The following is a 22,625-nucleotide window of genomic DNA, read 5'->3' as shown; positions in this document are numbered from 1 at the left end:
ATGTATTTAACTGAAAAAACATAAATTAAAAAAATATAAAACTATGTATATCAGTTATATGAAAATGTAATATTATTTTGAAAAGTCAAAGTGCCCAAAATTAAATTAAAATAAATAAAATACTTTAATTTAATCTATAAATAATAAATAAAATTACACTACAGAAAATATAAAACCTACAATTTTTACAGTATCAACTTAAATGAAAAAAATCTTAAACATTTTCTTCTTCTCACTCCTTTTTGAATCAATTTTTAATTTTTTGTTGTTATTTCTGCTATGATTTCATTATTGTTATATGTTCCATTGTAAAAGAATGTACATTTCTTGCCCCAAATAAATGCATAAATCTCTCAATCTTATAAATCTCAAAGTAAAATTAAAAATTCTCAAAGCTTAATTTGAAATCACCAAGTTCAAAAATTGATAGTATAGGGTAATAATAATAGATTTAAGTCTCCACATAACCAGAAAAATCCTTCAAAAGTTATCATAATAAAGGTAAATTTATAATATTCTATGTCACAGTAAATAAATAAAGTACACACACCACAGTTCTTATTTCCATCCATTTTATTTAACTGTATAGACTTTCAAACAAACTTGTACAAATTGCAAAACAGCTTTTGGTAACACCTCATTGTAATACATTTACTCTTAAGTTCAGGAAATAAATTATGTAAATAAGAGGTAAACATTGAGAAAAGAAAACCGAAAAATACAACCGAATATCTAACTCTGAGAGCGGTCCAACGAAATAAAGCCAAAACATATTTATTAAAAAGAGGCAACTGTTAAAAAAACAATCTGCGGTTTTGGACAATGTACCTTTAAATGCGTTGAACCATTTATTCTTAAACTGAAACTAATCTGTAAACTTTCATTATACATTTGGAAAAAACCTGTTATTCTCAATTTCAACACCAGGGGGCACTATCAGTCTGATTCTTTCTTCTCAGTCAAGACAACTTAAAAAAAAAAAGATGAACAAATTTTTAAATTCTGTATATTTTCTTCATATGTGAATCTTTTCAAATTACATTCAAGCTCTAGCTGATGATTTGTCCATACATTTATTTTTATTTTCTATTTCACTTCCAAATTTTACAAGAATTGTGCAAAAATTGTGGAAAAATATTTGGAGCATGAGTTCAGTCTCGCAACTTTGGTCATTTTAGTTTACTTTCTCTTTAAGTGGGGTGGTATTTGTAGCTAAATTATTTATTTTAAAATAATTTCAAAAGGACCTGTACCGGATTTTCTGGCCAAAGTCTGAGAAAAATCTGTGAAAAACTCAAGTGTAAGACAAATGAGGAATGACTTTGGACCAATGCAAACCGTTTTTTTTTTTTAAGTGAACTAGTTTTGTTTTTCACGTTTTAAGACAAGAAAAAAAATCAGGTACAGCGCCTTAAATAGGTAAGGAACCCGAGTACATGGACTTTCCAAAAACATGCAAAGCCAACACCGTTAAAACCCAAAAAAGTCTGGGAATTGAACCGGGAACCTTCACGCTGTTGCCGCCTAGAAATTTTAGATCACTTACTCGACCCCACTTTTTTGTATTTTTTTCCTCCAAATTTCAACAATAAAAGATAATTTGAGAAGACAATTTTGTATTTTGTAAACACCATCTCACAAAAAAAAAAAAAAATCCCCGCAATAATTTGTATAAAATATTAAAATTGTACGTATAATTCTCTTTTCCTGATAACATTTCAATCCGCATTTTCATTCACGCCGGTCTGTCCACATTCTTTACCAGTTAATGCTTTCGATTCCTTCTGTCCAACATTACCCAAAAAAAAGAAACCAAACAAAAAAATTAAACAAAACATGGTTAGTGCACAACACCACGTGCACATGCAAGGGTTAAAACCTCCGAAATACGTGTGGTTTTCTATACGGATTCAACATCGTACGAGAATCTCAGTCTCTATAGCTGAGAGCGATCAAGGCAAAACAATGTCATATCTATTGGATCTTTCACTCGAGAAAAGAAAAAGAAAATGAAAAAAAAAAAAAAAAAGACACATTCTCGACTTCCTCTCAAAAGAAGTCCTTAATTTACAACACGGAACTTCGAAAATCCAAAAGTCCACCACTGTAAGGTTGGTTAATAATATCAAAAATACCGACGTTAACGACAGGCAAGTCAAATGAATCGCACGGCAAAATGTATGTACACGGACACATTAAGAAAAGAGCTGTCAGTGGAGTTGGGGAGGGGGGGGGGAGAAGGGGGCGGGGTTAGATAGGCCCCCTGTACCTGGGCAGGCGCGGCAGGGGGGAGAGGGGGGGCCGGGGGTTCACGCGGAGAGGAGGGACCGGGGGTTCACCTCTTCTTGGGGGCCTGGGCGGTGCGCGGGGGGGTCACCGGTCGGCCCGAGTTCACGCCTCCGTACTGGTACTTGGCCTTCTTCTCCGACGGCTTTAGGATCTGGACACAGACACGGAGGTTCAGAGGTGAAGTAAATATAAAGTAAAATATAAAGTAAATATAAAGTAAAAACAGGGAAGGGCTGTAAGATTAATCGAAAAAAAAAATGTAAGTACTCAAATTTCTCCACAATAATTTTACTTGGCATAAAAACGCCTTCTAACTGTAAAAACTCTGTACAGACTAGGGCTGGGAAGAACAGGGTCCCTCACGATTCGATACGATACACAATACATGATTCGGTTTAATTTAATGCGCCTTAATAGTTCCAAAAATACAGTACATATTTTTCACAGTTTGGGGATTGGTAATTAAATTTTTTCACGGTTTGGGGATTGGTAATTACATATTTTTCACAATTTGGGGATTGGTAATTACATATTTTTCACAGTTTGGGGATTGGTAATTATATTTTTCAGTTTGGGGATTGGTAATTATATTTTTCAGTTTGGGGATTGGTAATTATATTTTTCACAGTTTGGGGATTGGTAATTACATATTTTTCACAGTTTGGGGATTGGTAATTACATATTTTTCACAGTTTGGGGATTGGTAATTACATATTTTTCACAATTTGGGGATTGGTAATTACATATTTTTCACGATTTGGGGATTGGTAATTACATATTTTTCACAGTTTGGGGATTGGTAATTACATATTTTTCACGGTTTGGGGATTGGTAATTACATATTTTTCACAGTTTGGGGATTGGTAATTACATATTTTTCACGATTTGGGGATTGGTAATTACATATTTTTCACAGTTTGGGGATTGGTAATTACATATTTTTCACAATTTGGGGATTGGTAATTACATATTTTTCACAATTTGGGGATTGGTAATTACATATTTTTCACAGTTTGGGATTGGTAATTACATATTTTTCACAGTTTGGGGATTGGTAATTACATATTTTTCACAGTTTGGGGATTGGTAATTACATATTTTTCACAGTTTGGGGATTGGTAATTACATATTTTTCACAGTTTGGGGATTGGTAATTACATATTTTTCACAGTTTGGGGATTGGTAATTACATATTTTTCACAGGTTTGGGGATTGGTAATTATATTTTTCACAGTTTGGGGATTGATAATTACATCTTTTTCACGATTTGGGGATTGGTAATTACATATTTTTCACGGTTTGGGAAAAATATCTAAAGGTGATTTTTGAGACAAGTTTTGTAATCACAATTAGATTTGCGGTTTCTGCATTTTTATAAACCGGATCCTCTTGAGATTGAAGCGTCAGCATTTATCTGTGGAAAATGGACCTGTGGGTCAATGGACAACCACTCTACCAACTGAGCTACTGTCGCTCAATTGTTGCATGTTTTATTGGATTGATTTGATTGTGATTAATCTTACAGCCCAAACCCAGACACAGGGAGAACGTGCAAACTCCACACAGACTGACCCCGCCTTAAACGCCTTTAAAACACCGAGCCTAAAAACAACACCCACAGTGAACCTAGCGCCCGATCCATTTTACCTGGAAGGAGCACATGAGCGATTCGTCCACGCTCATCATGCCGCCGGCGTTATCAAACTCCCCGCAGTAGTTGGGCGCCGAGAACAGGGTGACCAGCTGACGTTTGGCAAAGAACTCGTACCCGTCCTCCACGACCTGTTGAGAAAGCACGCCGTTATAATAGCTCTGCCCAGACAAATCAATACCCGCTCAAAAACTCATCACGAACAGCGCGCACAGTCTAATAACAGCGCTGGAGAGGTTAGAAGTCCACACCTCCTCTGGCTAAATCTACACGAGCAGAGGAGATGGAGATGCAGAAATGGATTGAGTCGCCTGAACCATGATGTTAAAAGGCGCTATATTACACAAAATGGACTCTTGTGAGGTTTAAGCCATGTTATAATGTTGTTTCACCATCAAAAACAGACCTGGAGTTGTGTTTTGCTTCATTTGCACGTGTTTGCAAAGCTCAAAATGCTCCGTTCCTCAATAAAGATTGACTGAAATTATCCAAATGATTCTAGTGAAAGTGTTTAGAGTTTAAAAACACAGTGGAGCATTTATTATATTATCGCATCACAACATGGAATAGATTTTTTGTTTGAGAGAAGAATAAGAACAAGGTACCGTATTTTTTGGAATATAAGGCGCACTTAAAATCCATTCATTTTCTCAAAAATCTACAGTGCGCCTTATAATCCGGAGCACCTTATGTGTTAATTCTGGTTGTGTTTACTGACCTGGAACCGATTTTATGTGTTACACGGTGCTCAAAAATCTGTCAAAATGTTTAAGTACGACTTTGATGAGCTAAGAAGCTGCACCACTTGATGGATTGTCGCTACTGTAGTCAGGAGCCTCTCAGACTTAGTCCGACAGAACCTGAACCGCATCAGTGCACAAAGAACGAGCAGTTTTTTTTTCAGCGTTTATAGTTTATGCAAATGAGTCATGTGGTTTTAAGTTTTGTTTCTGTAAAACGTAAAAAAATGTGCACAAAGCTGACTTATGTATGAAAATAGATGAGAGAATTCAACATTATTGATATTGCACCTTATAATCTGGTGCGCATTATAGTCCTAAAAAATTATTTTGGTCATTACTGAAATCACGATTATTCAAACGATTTTTTTTTTTGTTACAAGATGCATTTATTCAGCATTTCTCTCTCTCAAAAAAAAAACACTTTGTTATTTATAATTTATGCAAACCTTCCAAATTTAAAATAAATATAGGCTACAAATGAATGTTAGAGCAGTTTTGCAATGTATAAAACATAAAATGAATAAAATATACTTTGAACATGAAATAAGGCATAGAAAAACATAAATGTATCCTAAATAAACTATATATCCAGCTGTTCTACAATCTCTATATTTAAAAAAATAAACTAAATATACTTATTTATATAAAAATATCCCTTATTATATGAGTTTGGAGATTGTTTGACACACAAATCGAAATCGTGATCAAAATTCGATTCATTGCACAGCCTTAGTGTAAACAATGTTTAAGTTCCACGTTTCCATTCGTGCCTAGTTCACTACAGCTCCACATTCAAGTTTGTCTCATTCTCAGTTTATGTTCAGGCCTCATGTGAAAGCTCAGAACCTCCAGAATTCCCTCACTGAGCGGCAGAGGCTGCACTAGCACTGACTCATGATTGGCTGCAGGAACTGGGGTTTAGGTAAAGAGGCATTTTAGGTTTAAACCAAATGTGTTACAATTAAACCATTTACCAGAAAGCTTTTTGGTACTTCAACTCCAAACATTTACAGAACGCTGGTTTAAACACATCCTCATTCTCAGTGCATTCCTGTCATGTTTTCTGTCTCGGTGAAGCTCTCGGTGCCGTACGAGGTAAGGAAAGTGACGGGCCCTGGAGTGAAGTGGAGAGCTGGATTCTTGCGGCGCGTGTGGGCAGAGCAGTCAACACAAAGTGAAGAGAGTGACTAATCGAGAGGAGCCTGCAGCCTGCTCCCGTGTCCTTGTGTTCTCAGCACCGACAAAACTCTCCACTAATATCTACAGGTGACAATCAGTGTTCAAGCTGAGGTACGCTTCATTCATAGGTTTCAGCGTACTGTTACATGCAATGTTTTGTAGGATTTTTTCATGTTCAAATGATACAGTGTTTAGTTTTTCATTGTTAATCGCCATGGGAACAGTCCGAACAAACTTTACTGATCCACAAAGGAAATATCACAAGAGATCTTCTGTATTATTCTGAAACCCGTGGATAAGTTGCGTTCATGTGACGTCGTAAAATATCAGAAAAATGTATTGATACTTTGCAACAACGTCATGCTGGGGGTATTCTGCATGTACGTCTACGGGGAAAGCTTGTGACTAGTGTTATCTGAGATGGACTCGTTTAACAGCGCAAATCTTCTCACCTGTTGCGGTTCTTTCTGGTCAGATTATGCTAAAAAATAAAACTCAGATTAAAATTTAAAGGGACAGTTTGGGATTTTGGACACAGGACCTCATTTCCTAGTGAGCCAGAGCGTTGGAGACGTGTGGAGACACTTTTTAAAAATATATTCCATCCAGTTCTTGTATTTGCAGAGGTCGTTGGTGCTAGACTAGTGCATGTCAATGGTCACAGTTATCCTGCCACTAAAAACAGTCTTACCCACTCCACAAAACACCCGAAGCAAATCTATTATTACACCAGACTGTCGATGTAAATGTCTGTGTTGATAGAATCACTTTAGAAGTAAAACCAACCTTGCATTTGAAGGATTTATGTCTGAGCAGCCGCAGCAGTACTTCCCGGCGGACTGATATTTGAGAAAATAGTCCCTCAACATGAAACGATTCATACGATGCAAGGTTAGTTTTATTTCAAACATTATTCTATCAACACAGACATTTACATTGACAGTCTGATGTAATAATAGATTTGCTTCGGGTGTTTTGTGGAGTGGGTAAGACTGTTTTTAGTGGCAGGATAACTGTGGCCATTGACATGCACTAGCCTAGCACCAGCAACCTCTGCAAATACAAGGATTGGATGGAATATTTAAAAAAGTGTCTCCACATGTCTCCAACACTCTGGATCATGAGGCCCTATGTCCAAAATTCCAAACCGTCCCTTTCATCGAGGACACGTCAGGTGGCAGATTTGTTGACTTGGTTTATGGTTCATATCTGTGTAATTATTGGACCTATCCACATGAAACTAAAACTGGCACAAATCTTAAAGGTGCATTGTGTAACCTTTCTGGTAGAGGGTCTGTTTCTCTGGATGTCATTGCTCTGCCTGGAATGTTCCACAGTATGACATTAAACAGCTCGACCTTACATTTATTCATTTAAAGGTGGTTTTAAAGCTCAAAAATCCCTAGAAATACAACATTCTGACTGTGAGCATGGTCGCCTCTCCACAGATCTGAGCTGTAACTTGGTCTGGTTTGGTCTCCATGAAGATAGAAAGGTTTAAAGCCATACTGTGAAACATTCCAGACAAAGCAATAACATCTCCATGGAAAAAAGCATTTGTTGGCACTACAATTCAACCCCAAAGATGTGATTGTGGTAATTTGCAAGAATTTAAGATTAATTTGGCAAGCTTGTGGTGTCAAATATTAAGACTGATGAAGATTTTAAATTTGTGGATTTAGACTTTTTAATTTTCAAATTCTAAAAAGGCAAACATGAACCTAGTGTCACTGAAATTGGTCACTGGGGCAACCTGTCAGCTAGATTATTTTCTTGTGGGGAAGAGAAGGATCCCGCTTAAAATTTGACAAATAAATAAACTGGTCAAAAGAGGATTGAAAAAACAAAACAAAACAAAACAATAATCATAAAAAAAGACATCTATTCAAGGTTTGAGCAAATCTAAACTAGTCAAAACTACCAAAACAAGACGATTCTGAATCCAAGCTTTTTTAACCCATTGCCCCGTTCTGCTGCAGCCCCCCGTTGTGGTCACCTGGTGCGCTCTGCAGATGAGGTCCAGGTCGTGGCGGTTGAGGAACTTGCTGACCACATCTGCCCCGAAGGTGAAGGAGACTCCGCGGTCGTTCTCCCCCCAGCCCTGCACGTCCTTATCGGGGTCGGACCACAGCAGGTCGCACAGCAGGCCTGGAGCAAAGAGCAGAGCAACAACGTCTGGAAGGTTATAATCCCACCGAGGTTTTTAGGTTTTTCTAATCATGACTTTGATTCTGTGGGAACGGGATTGCGATGTATTTATCATCATTTTACATCAGTTAAAGAAGACCTATTTGTGCTTTTGTCTGTTGTATAATTATTATCTTTGACATCCATGGACCATTAAGTTACAATTTGTACATTTTAAATCGTAATATTCATCTAAAATTGTTCATTAAAAAACACATCCACTGACTTCCGTGTTTGAAAACTGGGTATCAAAACAAATGTGGTGACTTAAAGACAAAATTAGAAAGAGCATGGATTTCTTCAGAATCGACAACTGAAACAAGTAAACTATTATGTATCTGAGGAAACAGAAGTTTTGTATTTTATTCGGAATGATACGAGCGTCTTCCAAAGGAGATGTCTTCCGTATTTGAGGGATGTGCACCATTTGATTGATTTAGTCCTGGTTTAGACTTTTCTTACTTCAGAAGTTTTTGTCTTCAGCTGGTAAACATATGCCGCAAACCATTTTTTGAGGAGGTCCTTGGTGAAGGTTTGAGAGCCACTAGATTAAATGGAGTCCATAAAGGCATTTTACGACGACATAAACCGATCATGTGCGAAATCCAATAGAGCTTTTTATTACGGAACTAATAATCAAGCCAGTATTTCTCTGCTGAAGTTACAGGGCCCAGATATAGTTTATGCAAAGTAGTTAATATATTCACTCCCTGGAATCAGCTCTCCTGTTCAGAGACGAATCAGGACTCTGGGTTCACACATGTTCTTGCTTCGAGCTATTACATTTAACAGACTATTTTAACTGACAATAGCATCCTCAGGCCACCTCTTCCCCACCCCGAGGAGAGCCTACTGGTTCAGGAGCTCCACCGTCAAAAGCTCAAGTGGATGAGCAGATCTCGGTCAGTAAATGCCAAGAACTGAGACTGAAAGTCCAGGAGAGAGTTCAAAGAGGCTCAAAGGGCTCTCAAAAACACAGCACATAAGCTCCAACATCACATCACAGTAAACTCCGCTATCTGCACAACCCATCTGTGAGGGACAAACTCAACCTGAAGCAGGAACTTCAAGTGCCAAGCGTGAAGTCTGAGAGCTGAAAGACAAACTGAACGACCAGAACAAGCTCAAAGAGTTTTCAAAGACTCTCCAAGTGATTCTGCTGTGAACCCTGTCATTTTGATCTTAAAATGTTTGTATTAACTCACGCTACATGATCCTGGTGTTTTTATTTCGCTATTTTGTCCGTAAATTCCTATTCCTATTGGAGCTCCAAATTCACTCCTATAACTACTAGGATTGGTGAGCTTCATTAGACTGAAACTGAATGCGTAGTCCACAGTCTATGTTGAATACTTCACCTCCTCAATTGTAATGATCTTATAAAAATGATGTGATTCTATAATGTACGTGAAAATGACTAAAGTTTATTCATATAAGCAGCAGTCCTACCTGTGTCTGGTACATCTGTGGGCCTCATGATCCTACGAATCTGCTCCATGGACTGCAGATCAGGCGACAATCCTACAAAGACATTAAACACATAGACTCATTTAGTTTCAAGCTCACAGTTAGAGGACACAGACTAGAGCAGACGGTGAGTGAAAATGCTCCTCACCCCCGTGGCAGCAGAAGATCTTCTCGTCGATGATGGCAGCGATGGGCAGGCAGTTGAAGCAGTCAGTGAAGGTCTTCCACAGTTTGATGTTGAACCGGCGCTTACCTGCAAAATGAACAATCGATAAGTTTTAACAAAGAATCTAGAAAAAAAAGTGTGCAGGAGCCTAAGCGCATCTCTGTTTAGGTTTGATATTCAACAAACAAAAGGGTGTGAGTGATGAAATTAAAACCTGCTGGCTGATTCTAGCCAACTTGTGACTGTAATGTTATTTGAAAGTGTCATAACAGCACAAATCAGCTCAGTCAGTTCTTTCTGGTCAGATTGTGTTAAAACAAAACTCAGATTAAAGTCTAACTTGAGTAACAGAGCTTCAGACAGACCAGTGCTTCAAGTTAGCCTCACCCAAGGAATGTCTTAAAGGTTGGAACTTGAACACAGCAGCACAGTGAGTTTTGGTGATTTCTGTTTTTTTTTAACTTGCAAACATATTGGATCTAGTCGCTAATGTAAACAAACGTAAACACCAAAGAAAAAACTCAATAATTTTCGTAATTATCAGTATTTTGAGATTTCACTTCTTGGATTTGTGCCGATTGCCTCAAAATCTGAGCCGACTGCCCTGCGTGACGTTAGTTGGCAAAAAATGATTCCATTTCTAGAGTATTCCTGGTTAAATGAAGTCTAATTTGAGTCTTCCTCAGACCACATAAGTGTTGCGGTAGGTTAATTTGGAAAAGTCGATGTTTCTGAAAACCAAAAGCTACATTTTACACTAACCACTCTGAGTTAAGCAAAAGAAATAAATTAAGATTAAGACAAAAATACTGTTATATATGTTACATGAGATTGGCAATTCCAGGTCTGAATGATCCAAATGATTCTAGTGAAGGTGTATGGAGTTTAAAAACACAGTGGAGAACTTTCTGTATTCTGTTGTTTGCCGCTTTATGGTTTTTGCTTTCATTTGACTTTATTGGTTTTATTGTTTTAGGACTTTATGACAAAATTTTAGCAATTTACCTTTTTGTGGTCTTAATTTTATGATCTCTATGCAGCACTGGAAACTGCTTTGTTTGTAAAATAAAGTGGATTTGGATTTTGGATGTGAAGAATTCAGTCTAAATATACATGTGTGAATGAAACAAAACACAATACCAGGTCTGTTTGTGATGAGGAAACAACGTTAGAACATATCAGATCAGAAACTAGTGCAATATGGGCCTGTAAATGTCTTTTGGAGTCACTCACACTCGTCGTAGAAACCGTAGATGCGGTTGATGGAGGCGCACTCGTGGTTGCCCCTCAGGAGGAAGAAGTTCTCGGGGGTACTTGATCTTGTAGGCCAGCAGCAGGCAGATGGTCTCCAGGGACTGCTTCCCCCGATCCACGTAGTCTCCCAGAAACAGGTAGTTAGCCTCTGGAGGGAAGCCGCCGTACTCAAAGAGCCTCAGCAGGTCTGTGTACTGCCCGTGGATGTCCCCTGTGGACACGAGGGACAAAAGCGAGGGCGTTTGAACAAGTTTGAACAGCAAAACACAAATACAAACATGTCTAACTTTCCTGCTTCATTGGTTCTATATTCAAGGTTCCCACTCTTTTTCACTTACAAACTTTCAAAACTTTTCCATGACTTTTTCACGATCTAAAGTGAATTTTCCATGACTTTACGGCCCCTACATGTGTAGAATTGATCAGACTTTTAGGGCTAAATATGAAATGTTAACCCTTTCCACTCACCTTACGGTTTGGTAAAATACTGTCAGTGCATTTATTGTTGTCTCTTTTAAACAAAAGGCGCAGATGTTCGGAAATAATCATAATAGCCTAATGAAAACTTAACAGAACGCTGTAGTTGCGTGAAAGAGATACTAAAACTCCATGACTAGAAAATTACATTTTTCAGTTTCCAGGATTTCCATGACTGTCGGAACCCTGAATATTACGCAAAATTGACTCTTGAGAACTTTAAGCCATGATAAAATGTTGTTATCTCATCAAAAATTTACCTGGAGTTGCGTTTTGTTTCATTCACACATGTTTGAGTAATTCTGCACTCTCCAAACAGCTCCACAGCTCAAAAGGCTCTGTTCCACCTTGTGATGTCATGAAGCTGTAGTTTTCAAGAGAACAGCTACTGTTTGTCTTTTGTTCAGAAGAGCTTGGGAATTCAAGGACTAAAATTATCCAAATGATTTTAGTGAAGTTGTATGGAGTTTAAAAACACAGTGAACCACTTTCTGTGCACATGACATCACAAGGTGAAACAGGGTGTTTTCTTTTTGAGAGAAGAGCTCAGCCTATATAAATATACAGGGTTTGTGTGTTAAACCAGTGTGAATAAAACAAAACATAAGTCCAGGTCTGTTTGTGAAGAGGAAACAACATTATAACAGATCAGAAAACAGAGTATAATGGGCCCTTTAAAATATTACTTGTTCATCAACAATTACAGATGTGATGATTTCCAAATGGGATTAAAGACAAAACACTCTCTCATCAAAAGCCTCTGATTATTGCCATATTTCTTCATGATGTTGGCTGACATTCACACTGGGAGGCTTCAGACAGATGGAAAATATTGAGAATTAAAGTGGCAAAGCGACAGAACATTTCCCACAGGAACTTAAGCTGTGATTTTTTAGGAATGAAAAAAAAAAAAAGAGATCTAAACGGTTACAAAACATAACATTTCAGCAAAATGTCAGTCATTGACCTTTCCTAGATCAGACTTTTGCAGAATCAAATATCGTAGCACCAAACTATTACTTATCTCAGGTAAATGAAGTGATATAGTTTGTTTTGGCTGTGGTTAGATCGTCTCAAGTCAGGACAGAGGATTTTCACGCTCTATTGTCCAGTTTCAGATTCTTCTGGATTCAAACAAAATGTAGAAGAGACTGGCAGGTCAGGCAACTTGGATGAATGAGGATTTGCCATTTGTGCACAGAGATGCACTGAATCACAATATGACGATATCATAAAATAAGTGTTACTGGGTTCAGATTGCAATACATTTTTAAGCATCATTTTGTTCTATAATTGTTTTATTTACACATACAATACGTCTGACCGTCAAAAGTGATTAACATTTGGTTCAGCCAATCAAATGTATTCCTGGACTAACCCATGGATCTATTAAAATAACCGGAGAGGGTGTTGCTGCTTGTAGTTGCCTCCAGTTGACGAAGTGGCCACTCACTGATACTTCAGCGGAAAAAGTCCCCTGGGCTGAGAGAGGATTTTTCTCAGAGCGCAATCTAATCACAAACTGCTCGTGTTCGGCTGACAGGGCACCTACAACTTTCAAAAATATATATATAAACTTTTTCTCAGCTCAAAATCCTGTAGTTGTCTTAAAAAACGTTTTATAATTGCTCTGCTCTGCTCCGCTCTAGATCCTCTTGCTCCGATTGGTCAAAGCGATCATGTGACACACGAGCCTGCGATCCGTGCGTGTGTTCACGTGCATTCGCATGAGCCCGCGGGAGAAAAGACACTACTGCACATGCTCAGTCAGCCCACAACCACCGGAAGTACCTCGCCGGGCTAAAGGCGAATCTGAGATCATGTGCCATTGAGCTCGGCCCACTGATTTGAATGGGCGGTCATTTTGAAACCCCGGGACTTGGACTAACCTCGTTTCGTTTTCTCCAAATGGTAGATTACAACTGTACAGGGACGTAACAATATCTGAATCTCTCGATACAATATTTTCATGAAAAGCATCTCACGGTACGATATTCATTGCGATATTTTGAGTAAAACTGAATATATGCTACTTTTGTGTCATAATGCAAATAATTGAGATGTAAAAAATGTTTAATTAAAGAGTTATTTTTTGTAGATCAGACTGAAACAGAGCAAAGGATCATGGTATATGTAATTCTCTTTGTTTTTTGCACCATAACAATGAATTTAAGTAGAGAAACTTGTAATTTGATACACTGTGATGGCTCACGATATTATTGTGAGACTTTTGATGATACGATACCACGATATTTCAGTTATTCTTACATCCCTACAACTGTATCACATTATACAGTAGCAGCCACCACTACCTATTTCACCAGGCATTCAAATGTTACTACAGTCAGGTCTGGGAATCACAGGGTCCCTCATGATTCGATACAATACACGGCCCACGATACAATATTATCACGATATGGCGACACATAATCAATATATCACATATGATACTGTGTAATATTTAGCTATTTTGTAAGAATCAAATCCATTTTACCAAAAATATTTCTTTGTTAAAACATTATTTGTGCAAACTTAATATGAATCATCAAAACGATTACATAAACAAGTTTCCTTCCACCAAATAAGCAACAAAATTCTAGTGCAGTCACAAAAAAGTTGCTAAGAGGCCAAAAAATCTTCTTGCTGATATCTCGATACTGTATCACCAAATTTAGTGTCATAATACATCGTCATTTCAATATTTTTGCACACCCCGCACAACTAAAATGCACTAATAACATTTTAAATATTCTTCTCCTCCTTCTACCACGAGCGTTTTAATCCAGAGTCATGCTCCGTGGGACAGGAGCTGTGTTTGAGGAGGACACCAGATGTAGGTCAACACCAAAATACACCTGGAGTTTGAATTAGCAGCCTCCTGAGGGGACGAGGGGGTCAGGCTCTCACAGACGTCTCATCACTTCGGATCCACTGACTGAGAGCCACTTCCCTTTATATCCTCTGACCGTGCGCACAAAAGGCAGTATTTAGGCCAAGTGCCCCAACCCGAAATAGGTGAGGCAAAAAAAAGAAACACAGCAGCGATAAAAACGGCTGTTATGTGCAAAATGGACCCAGAGAAATACTGAAAAAATAAGTGTTAAAAATAAGAATGGTCCGATTTTCTGAGATGATACAGATACTAAATATTTGACTTGTTGCTGTGACCGATAACCAATATTTTTTTTTTAGTTTAAATGATAAAGTAATTTGTTACATGTCTGTGTAAACATGCAGTCATATTTTAGCCTAAATTTTGACTCATGAGTCTGTTCAAAACAACAGAGACTGGGGCAACACCGAGAAAATAATGTTGCCAAAATATGGGTCGATAACAATTTTGGAATGGATATATTGCCCGTTATGTTATGGCATTTTGAAGGATTTTTATACTACTTTTTGTACCACTGATGTTTGTATAAAAAGACCAGCATGGGGCACAAGGATTCCCACAGCTACTACAAAGTGGAAGTGATTTAAATGTGGATAAAACCGTGACTACAAGTTGGCTAGATGCTCACAGAAAAAGCAACTTGAGCTAAGACGGTGCAATAAATTGAATTTAAATTTGTGATTTTAATTATTACCCTTCATTTTATTACAAAAATATTAGGGGAGGGACAATTTTCACAAGATGAGACACGCCACGGGAACAAAACAAGACAAGATTTTGAGAATAATTTGTAATACATGAGTAGAGCGATCTTTTACACAATTTCGGTGTCACTATTTTTATATATTTTATGCAATATTTTAGCGGTTATTGGAACTAAAGCTTCTCAAACTGCATAACTCACCAGCTCTTAACTATTTTTCATCTAAGGTAAAGGTGAATTCAGGAGGAAAAAATCTCTCAAGATCATTTTTCTCATGTGTGCACAACCTTCTAGCAATTTAGTCTCGTCTCGATCTTGTCCCTCACTAAAAAATTTTATTATCAAAAAATACAATAAAGGTTTTTTTCATAGATTCTCACTATATTTGCGAGTTCAGAAATATTTTCAGTTTCAGTGAGAGCCTTTCCAGATTGATAATGTGTAAAACTCAACTCAGAGTGACACACAGATCAACCTGGCGTGAGCAAAAAGACAATTTTCTAATCTACATAGACTGAGGTGTATGCTTTTTGTTACTGTTGAAATAACTGACTTCATTTATGGGCCAAATTATAGTTAGTAGGGATAGGACGAGACACAATTTCCAAAATACGAGAACTATGAAAATGAGACAAGACAAGATTTTGACATTCTTTATAATAAATAAGTTCCCAATTTTAGCTTCACCATTTTTGATTCACATTATTTAATATTTTTACTGTCATCGTAGCAGTGTTTTTTGGGACTACAGCTTCTAAAAAAATGTAACTTGCCAATACTTAACTCAATTTTTTATCCAAACCAAACATAAAAACATAGGGGAAAAAAAATTCACATCTTATGGCATGAGATTTTGTCCCATTCCTAATAGTTACTGTGATTTTTGTTATAATCGATTAGCCCTAACATGAACTCTGAAAAGTTGAGAATGAGAATGTGATGAGGAGATGAGAATGTGTTTAGTCCTAACTTGTTTTATAATAGCTATAACTTGTTGTCTCCTTGTTAGAGTGTTTGTTTACAGAGGGAGCGGCGTGCTAGCGTGGTAACACTGATCATTGGAAGTGCAGGGTGGAAACACATGATGACAGAGGTTATATGGAGGCAAAAGCACAGCTCTTCTCACATTCAACTCCTCCTCAACTGCATTTATAAAACATACTTTTCATAATCGTCTGCCTCAAAGGTGTTGCTAAAGGCTAAGCAGGGCGCTGAAGTTCAAAGAAGTGTTCGGGAAGTGTTTGTCTCGATATGGCACGTGTTCAAGTGATTTCGTACCCGACAACAATTGAGGTGAAGGCCAGGTCAGCGTTATATAGTTTTATGGTTAATATCTCTAATTACTCGGCCCATCCACGTGAAATGTAGACTGGCCGGAAAGTTCAACGTCTACTTTGTCTCCAGGGTTGGGCATCATTAAGAGGTTGTCAATATGATACATACCTTGATACAAAAGCCATGATATGTATCTCGATCCAGTGCCCTTTTCATATTCGATATGATATAATTCAAAACAAGTTGACAAGGTTAATAAAAAAATAATGGCTGTGAAACTAAAAGTCTGACTACCTGTGCAAAGTTTATATCAGGGGTCTCCAACTTTTTTTCTCCAGTGTAAAATGAAAATGCCAGAGAGCTACTAATTTTAGTGGTCGCCAGAAGTTTTGTAAATGTAAGAGCCACGGTAAGACAAAAATGAGGTACAGTTATATATCAATAAAACCTAACCAAGGGGTGTCAAACATACTGCCCAGGGGCTGGATCTGGTCCTCCAAGACCTTTAATCTGGCCCTCGGCTGATTTTCTACTAAACCATTTTAATTATATTTTCTATTAAAATATTGGTAATTTTCTGCAGTGCTTAGCAGCGTCTCCAGCGTATCTGTACGTGGCCCCTCCCACCAGAGCAGCACAAATGAAGAATTGTCTCTTTCCAAACGCTATTAAAGGACGATCGTTTTGACTGTTGACCGTGACACCCTCATCAACAAAATGTGAAAAATGAGAAAAGTGGACGCCAAGTGCAGGATTTTCCTAGAGAAATGGACCTTTTCCTATTTGCATACAAGTTAATGTTAAAACATTGTGTTGAAATTGCATTTTTCTTAAAGTTTCAGGTTGCTTATATTATCATATTTTGTAAAAGAAAGAGTTCATCAATTAAAAAACATTTCTGTAATAGATTTGTGTTTCTCTGCACAAATATTTGAACTTTTTGCTATTTTTGGGGTATATGCGCCATGAGTTTTCTGATCCGGCCCCTTTGGGATCAGTGTAGGTTGGATACAGCCCCCGAACCAAAATGAGTTTGAAACCCCTGACCTAACCCATTATCCAGTTTTCAGTGCACAAAATTAGGCATTAAAATTATATATTTACAAAGAAAATACTCATTTATCAATCAAATTTGAGTTATTAAGCGCAATATATATAATTCAGTGATCCCTGGGCGAGCTACTTGAAAAGGGGTGGAGAGCTACTGGTAACTCCCAAGCTACAGGTTGGAGAGCCCTGGTTTATATGAAATATACAATTTTAATCATCAGAGCAGTGAATATGGCAGATGTATTGCATAAATGAGTTTAATTTGTCTAAGCAGGCAACAAAATTGTAAACTACACAAAAAATACTCTTGATATATTGTTACAGCAGCCCACAGTATCGATACTGTATCATCAAATTAAACAATTTAACAATATATTTTCCTCAGAAAATATATATTCTGATGGAAAATAAGTGTTGTACAACGAGACTCTGGAGTCTGAGGCAGGAGAAGTTCATTTACCATCAGTTCGGGACCTGATGACCTTGAATACTCAATACTGCGCGTTCGGAAGTTTAAATAGGAGCTAAGAAGAACAACCTGGAGACAAGATGGACGAGATAAAATGAGAAGAGCATAGTGTGCTGCTTCTGTTGTTTAGGGCTGAGTATCATTAAGAAGTTGTCGATACGTTACATACCTCGATACCTAGGCCACAATACGATACATATCTCGACTCGATACGATTCAATGCGATATATTGCAAATCGATTCAATATGGTTAAATAAAAAATAATGTCTAAATCATGGCATTGATACTAGAAGTTTTTGTTAAACCACTTTTTGTGCAAAGTTAATATGAAACACACACATTTTAATCATCAAAACAGTAAATATGTCAAATGTGTTGTAAACAAGTTTTCTTTCTCTAAACAAGTAACAAAACTGTAGCTCTGTAACAAACAAATTCAGTAAAATATACCAAAAAATACTCTTGGTGATATCGATACAGCAGTCCACGATACCGGTACTGTATCATCACATTAAACGATACGATATATCAATATTTCAATTTTTGTACATCCCTACTGTTTGCTGTTAATGTTTAAAAAAGAAATTCTGTAATAATTCAATAACGCCGGAGCAAACCACAGACAAATGTCAACAATGAACTGGAGGATCCCTTGCTAAGCCTATGCACTCTGGTGATTTTCATTTAAATTTTTTACCATGAAGCAGTATTGCCAGTTGATTAAGAAATTATCGGATTAAATTAATTTCAGAAATGGGATTAATCATGAAGATATACACAATATTTCTACTGTAGAAAGAATGTCACGAGTGTGTTCAGCTGTTAAATCTGCCAAAGTTGGACACTTTCATGAATCAAAAGTGTTGGTCTATAAATTGATTCCATGATCTATTTTTCAACTCAAATTGCTTATTTACTCTATGCTTTCATTTCAGAGGGCAATGACACTATAAACAGTAAAAACCTAGTTCTAAAACTTTTGATCGGTAGTGTACATGACCACACAGGTTTAGAGGTGCCAAGGCCCTTCATTGTCGCTTGCAGGTGTAACAAGTTCTTATGGTGACAGATGAAAGTGGCGAAGACTGGCCAGATGTCTTCCAGTGTTCCCTTGTTTGGTGACATTTCTGACCCATTTTACCAGCTTTTTACCTTTTTTTTTTTTTTTTTTAAACCAATAAAACTAACGATGATGTGATTTTGAGATAAACGTGGTAACCTTCTTTCCAAAACGCCCCCTCGCCCATAATAGCATCACCATCCCCGACGCTCCATCTCGCGTTTTGACATCATCAGCTCTGGAGCGTGACCCTTACCTATTGTACTTAACCTGAATACGCTGCTGAAATGGGTCAGCGAGGAGCCGGTGGAGAGAGCGGTGACGTTCGCCGGCCTCAGCACGTGGGCGCACAACCTGATCTGTGGACGCGCTGAATTATTGACGCTGCGGTGTTGTTGTCTCTTTACCGCGAGCGATCATGCTAGAAAAGTCTGCCATTAGAACGAGGGGTTAAAGACGAGCAAACGGACAGAGGTTAGAAGTAGAGACACACCTACATGTACTTACAGACGAAGACTACAGTTGTGAAGTAGTATTGGTTCTGTGGTAGATAGTTTGCTCTAAAATCCAAAGAAATGCTGTTTGGCCTTCACTGTAATCACTGCTAGTTGTGTCCTTGGGCAAGACAGTTTACCTTACACCCATCTTATTAAAATATATGCATGTTTACTGTGTGAGTGGTGGTCTAGAAGTGCACTGTGTAACTTTTCTGGAGGAGGGTCCCTCAAATGCTTTTCTTCATGGAGATGTTAATGCTATGTCTGGCATGTTTCAAACCCTTCTATCTTCAAGAAAACCAGACAACACCAAGTTACAGGTCAGATCTGTGGACAGGTGACCCCGCTCACAGTCAGAATGCTGTTTTTCTAGGTATTTTGGAGCTGTAAAACCACCTGTAACTGAATAAATGTAAAGCAGGGCTGTTTAATGTCATACTGTGGAACATTCTCTCCAGCGACTAGGTCAGGAATCAGAATACACTAGACCAGGGGTGTCAAACATATGGCCCCGGGGCCCGATCCGGCCCTCCAAGACCTTTAATCTGGCCCTCGCCTGATTTTCTACTAAAATATTTTAATTATATTTTTAAACCTGAAGACAGACTTTGCAATTTTTCGCACACCATTCACAGTCAAAACCTCTGATGTGCCCACAGACATGCAACTAGAAATAATAGATTTACAGTTACTACCTAACTTTGTGAGCAGGTTTTTTTTCAGGTTGAAATTGCATTTTTCTTAAAGTTCCAGGCTGTTCATAATATTATAATATTTTGTTAAAGAATTCATCAATTAAAAAAAGATTTCTTTAATACATTTGCGTTTCACTTTACAAATATTTAAAGTTATTGTTATTTTGGGGGTATATATGCCATGTGTTTTCTGATCTGGCCCCTTTGGGATCAAAGTAGGTTGGATATGGCCCCTGGACCAATATGAGTTTGACACCCCTGCACTAAACGGTTTGCATGAACCCTGGAAGTTGTAGACCACGCACCGGCCAATCAGCAGAGACCTGTGAAGTCATGACGTCAAACTCTAGCGCCTGTCTAGGTAATTTTTGTGGAACTGCACAACAGTAAACAAAGCATCAAGATGGATGGAGACGAAGACAGACATTCTGTGTTGGCAACGATTCCCAAGATCGAGGATTTTCACTCTCTGCTTTGTTTGCTGTTGTGTCGGCTGTTACTTGGACACCACTGAGTGTGCCCGGTGAATTACACACGTCACAACCAAATAGCAGCGATTGGTTAAATAAAAAAGGTGCCCGAATACCGTCAAGCGAACAAATCTTAATGCTGCGAGGTCAGACAGTTTCCACAAAGTGAAATTTGTGGTGTTACCTGCCAAGGGACTACAGATGGAAATTAGCAGTCTTGCTATAATCTGGCATATTTACACTGCAATGTTGTAGATGTTCATTAATATGCACTGTCCCTATTAAATAAATAAAAATAAAAAAAACGGCTGATGAATCAGGCTAGAACATTCCAGAGCAAACAGAGCAATGACATATCCATCGAAACAAGCAGGTCTTGTTTCGATGACGCATGCAGCTATGCGACACTGGTGGCTAGTGTTGTTTACAGATTAAATGTTTTTCCGCTAATTATTAGGGCTCTTTACGGTGTGTTAGCCCGATTTTCACCTGGAACACTAAAGAAATCTGGCACCGTACTGAACGAAGTTAAATAGCTAGCGCAAGCCGTTCACAAACACCAGAATGAAGGTGTTCACGGTTCGTTCATCAGGCAGTAGTACAGCGCGTTCAGTTCACGTTCACCCAAAATATAAACATAGGTACAACAGTGACTACGACAGTTGGTCTTTAGAAGTGCACCAAGCTTCTACTTTTATGGGGTAACTGCTAAAATACATACATATATAGATCACCATGTTACCCTTTATTGTTTTAGAGTTATAGCATTTTCAAAACAACGTACTAACATAATTTATTACACTTTTTGTCGTTGACGCTCTGAGCCTCCCTGCACTGTCACTCCCGTTTCAGAGCGCTATCACAACACAATCAGCGCACATCCTGCTAATGAAACTACTGCACGTCGCATCAGTTGTTGTGCACAGTTTTGTATCATGTTTTTGTGCATTTATGGAGAATGGACGATGTAGGTTAACCATAAGAAGCGTTCGAACAGGGCACGGGAGAGATTGCTAAATTACCGAAACATATGGATGACATTTAAAACCTCTTTAGGCATGTTTTCGATGAGGGAACAGAGTTGAAAAAAGTCTAAAAACAAATCGATTTCGCATAATAGCCCCTCTTTAATGTTGATATTTAACCTTTCAAATGAAAATAAAGCGCTCCATCTGGCACCAGTTGTGTTTGCTGATTGCACGTTAAAGAGCATGTGGTGTGATGAGCGTGGGGAGCTGTGTGTCTGTGCCCGTGAGCAGCTCTTTAGTCTTCATCAGTTTGTTTTTAAAGGTGAAGCGCTGAGTCACCCTCACACCACACGCGCGCTTTAATGTGGGCTAAAGACCGCGGCTCGTTCTGATCGCTTACACGAATACACAAAAAGTAAACAAGAGCCAGAGCTGACGCAGTTGGGATCAGCGTCTCGGCAAACGCTAAAAGATCGACATACAGAATTGTTGTTGTTGTTGAACTGAATTAACCTACAAAGCTGAGAGCTGTTGGTTCTAGGGCTGGACGAAATTAGATAAAAAATAAACTACATTTTTATGGCTTTTTAATATTGGAGGTACTTTTAAAAAACAGTTTCTACCAAATGAAAAACTTGTGTTGCAATTTTTTCGTGCAGCCTTAGTTTGTACACTATTGATTGGTAGTGACTTCTGATTTGATTTTGTTTTATTGAAAAAAAATTCCCGAAATGTTATTGCTTCGTCTGGTTTGGAATATTTCACAGTATGGCATTAAACCTTTCTTCTACAGCTATTCAGCTATTTCAATAACTGAAATATCATGATATCGTGTGGTCAAAGTTGTCACAATAATATCGTGGACCATCACAATATATCGAATCTCAAGTGTCTTTGCTTAAATTAAGAGTTATGGTGCAGCAATAGCTAAAAAAAAAGACAGAGGGAACTACATAGACCATGATCCTTTGCTCCATTTCAGTGCAGACTATAAGAAGAAATAACAGTTCCAAGCACTTTTAAGTCTTAGTTCTTTGGATTAAGTCTCGTTAAGGCATTTGAAGAGGAAAAAGCAGCATATTCACAGTTTTGTTTGCCTCCACAAAATATCACAATAAATATCGTACTGTG

General features: G+C 37.9%; 1 protein-coding gene across 1 annotated transcript in view; it reads right to left on the bottom strand.

The window, feature by feature from the left end:
- Positions 1-564: 564 nt before the first annotated feature.
- LOC110153634 (serine/threonine-protein phosphatase PP1-beta catalytic subunit) overlaps positions 565-22,625 on the bottom strand; it is a 36,888-nt gene continuing 14,827 nt past the window's right edge. Inside the window, 7 exon segments of the mRNA XM_020917538.2 lie at positions 565-2,440; positions 3,937-4,071; positions 7,859-8,010; positions 9,499-9,570; positions 9,665-9,769; positions 10,916-10,991; positions 10,993-11,147. Of these exon segments, the coding sequence (XP_020773197.1) occupies positions 2,336-2,440; positions 3,937-4,071; positions 7,859-8,010; positions 9,499-9,570; positions 9,665-9,769; positions 10,916-10,991; positions 10,993-11,147 (800 nt within the window). The 3' untranslated portion in view covers positions 565-2,335.

The sequence above is a fragment of the Boleophthalmus pectinirostris genome, unplaced genomic scaffold, assembly GCF_026225935.1.
Source record: "Boleophthalmus pectinirostris isolate CB_2022bp ecotype Guang Dong unplaced genomic scaffold, ASM2622593v1 HiC_scaffold_10, whole genome shotgun sequence".
NCBI classification, from domain to species: domain Eukaryota; kingdom Metazoa; phylum Chordata; class Actinopteri; order Gobiiformes; family Gobiidae; genus Boleophthalmus; species Boleophthalmus pectinirostris.
Note: the sequence above shows the minus strand (reverse complement) of the source record. Positions and strands in the feature narration are given on the sequence as shown.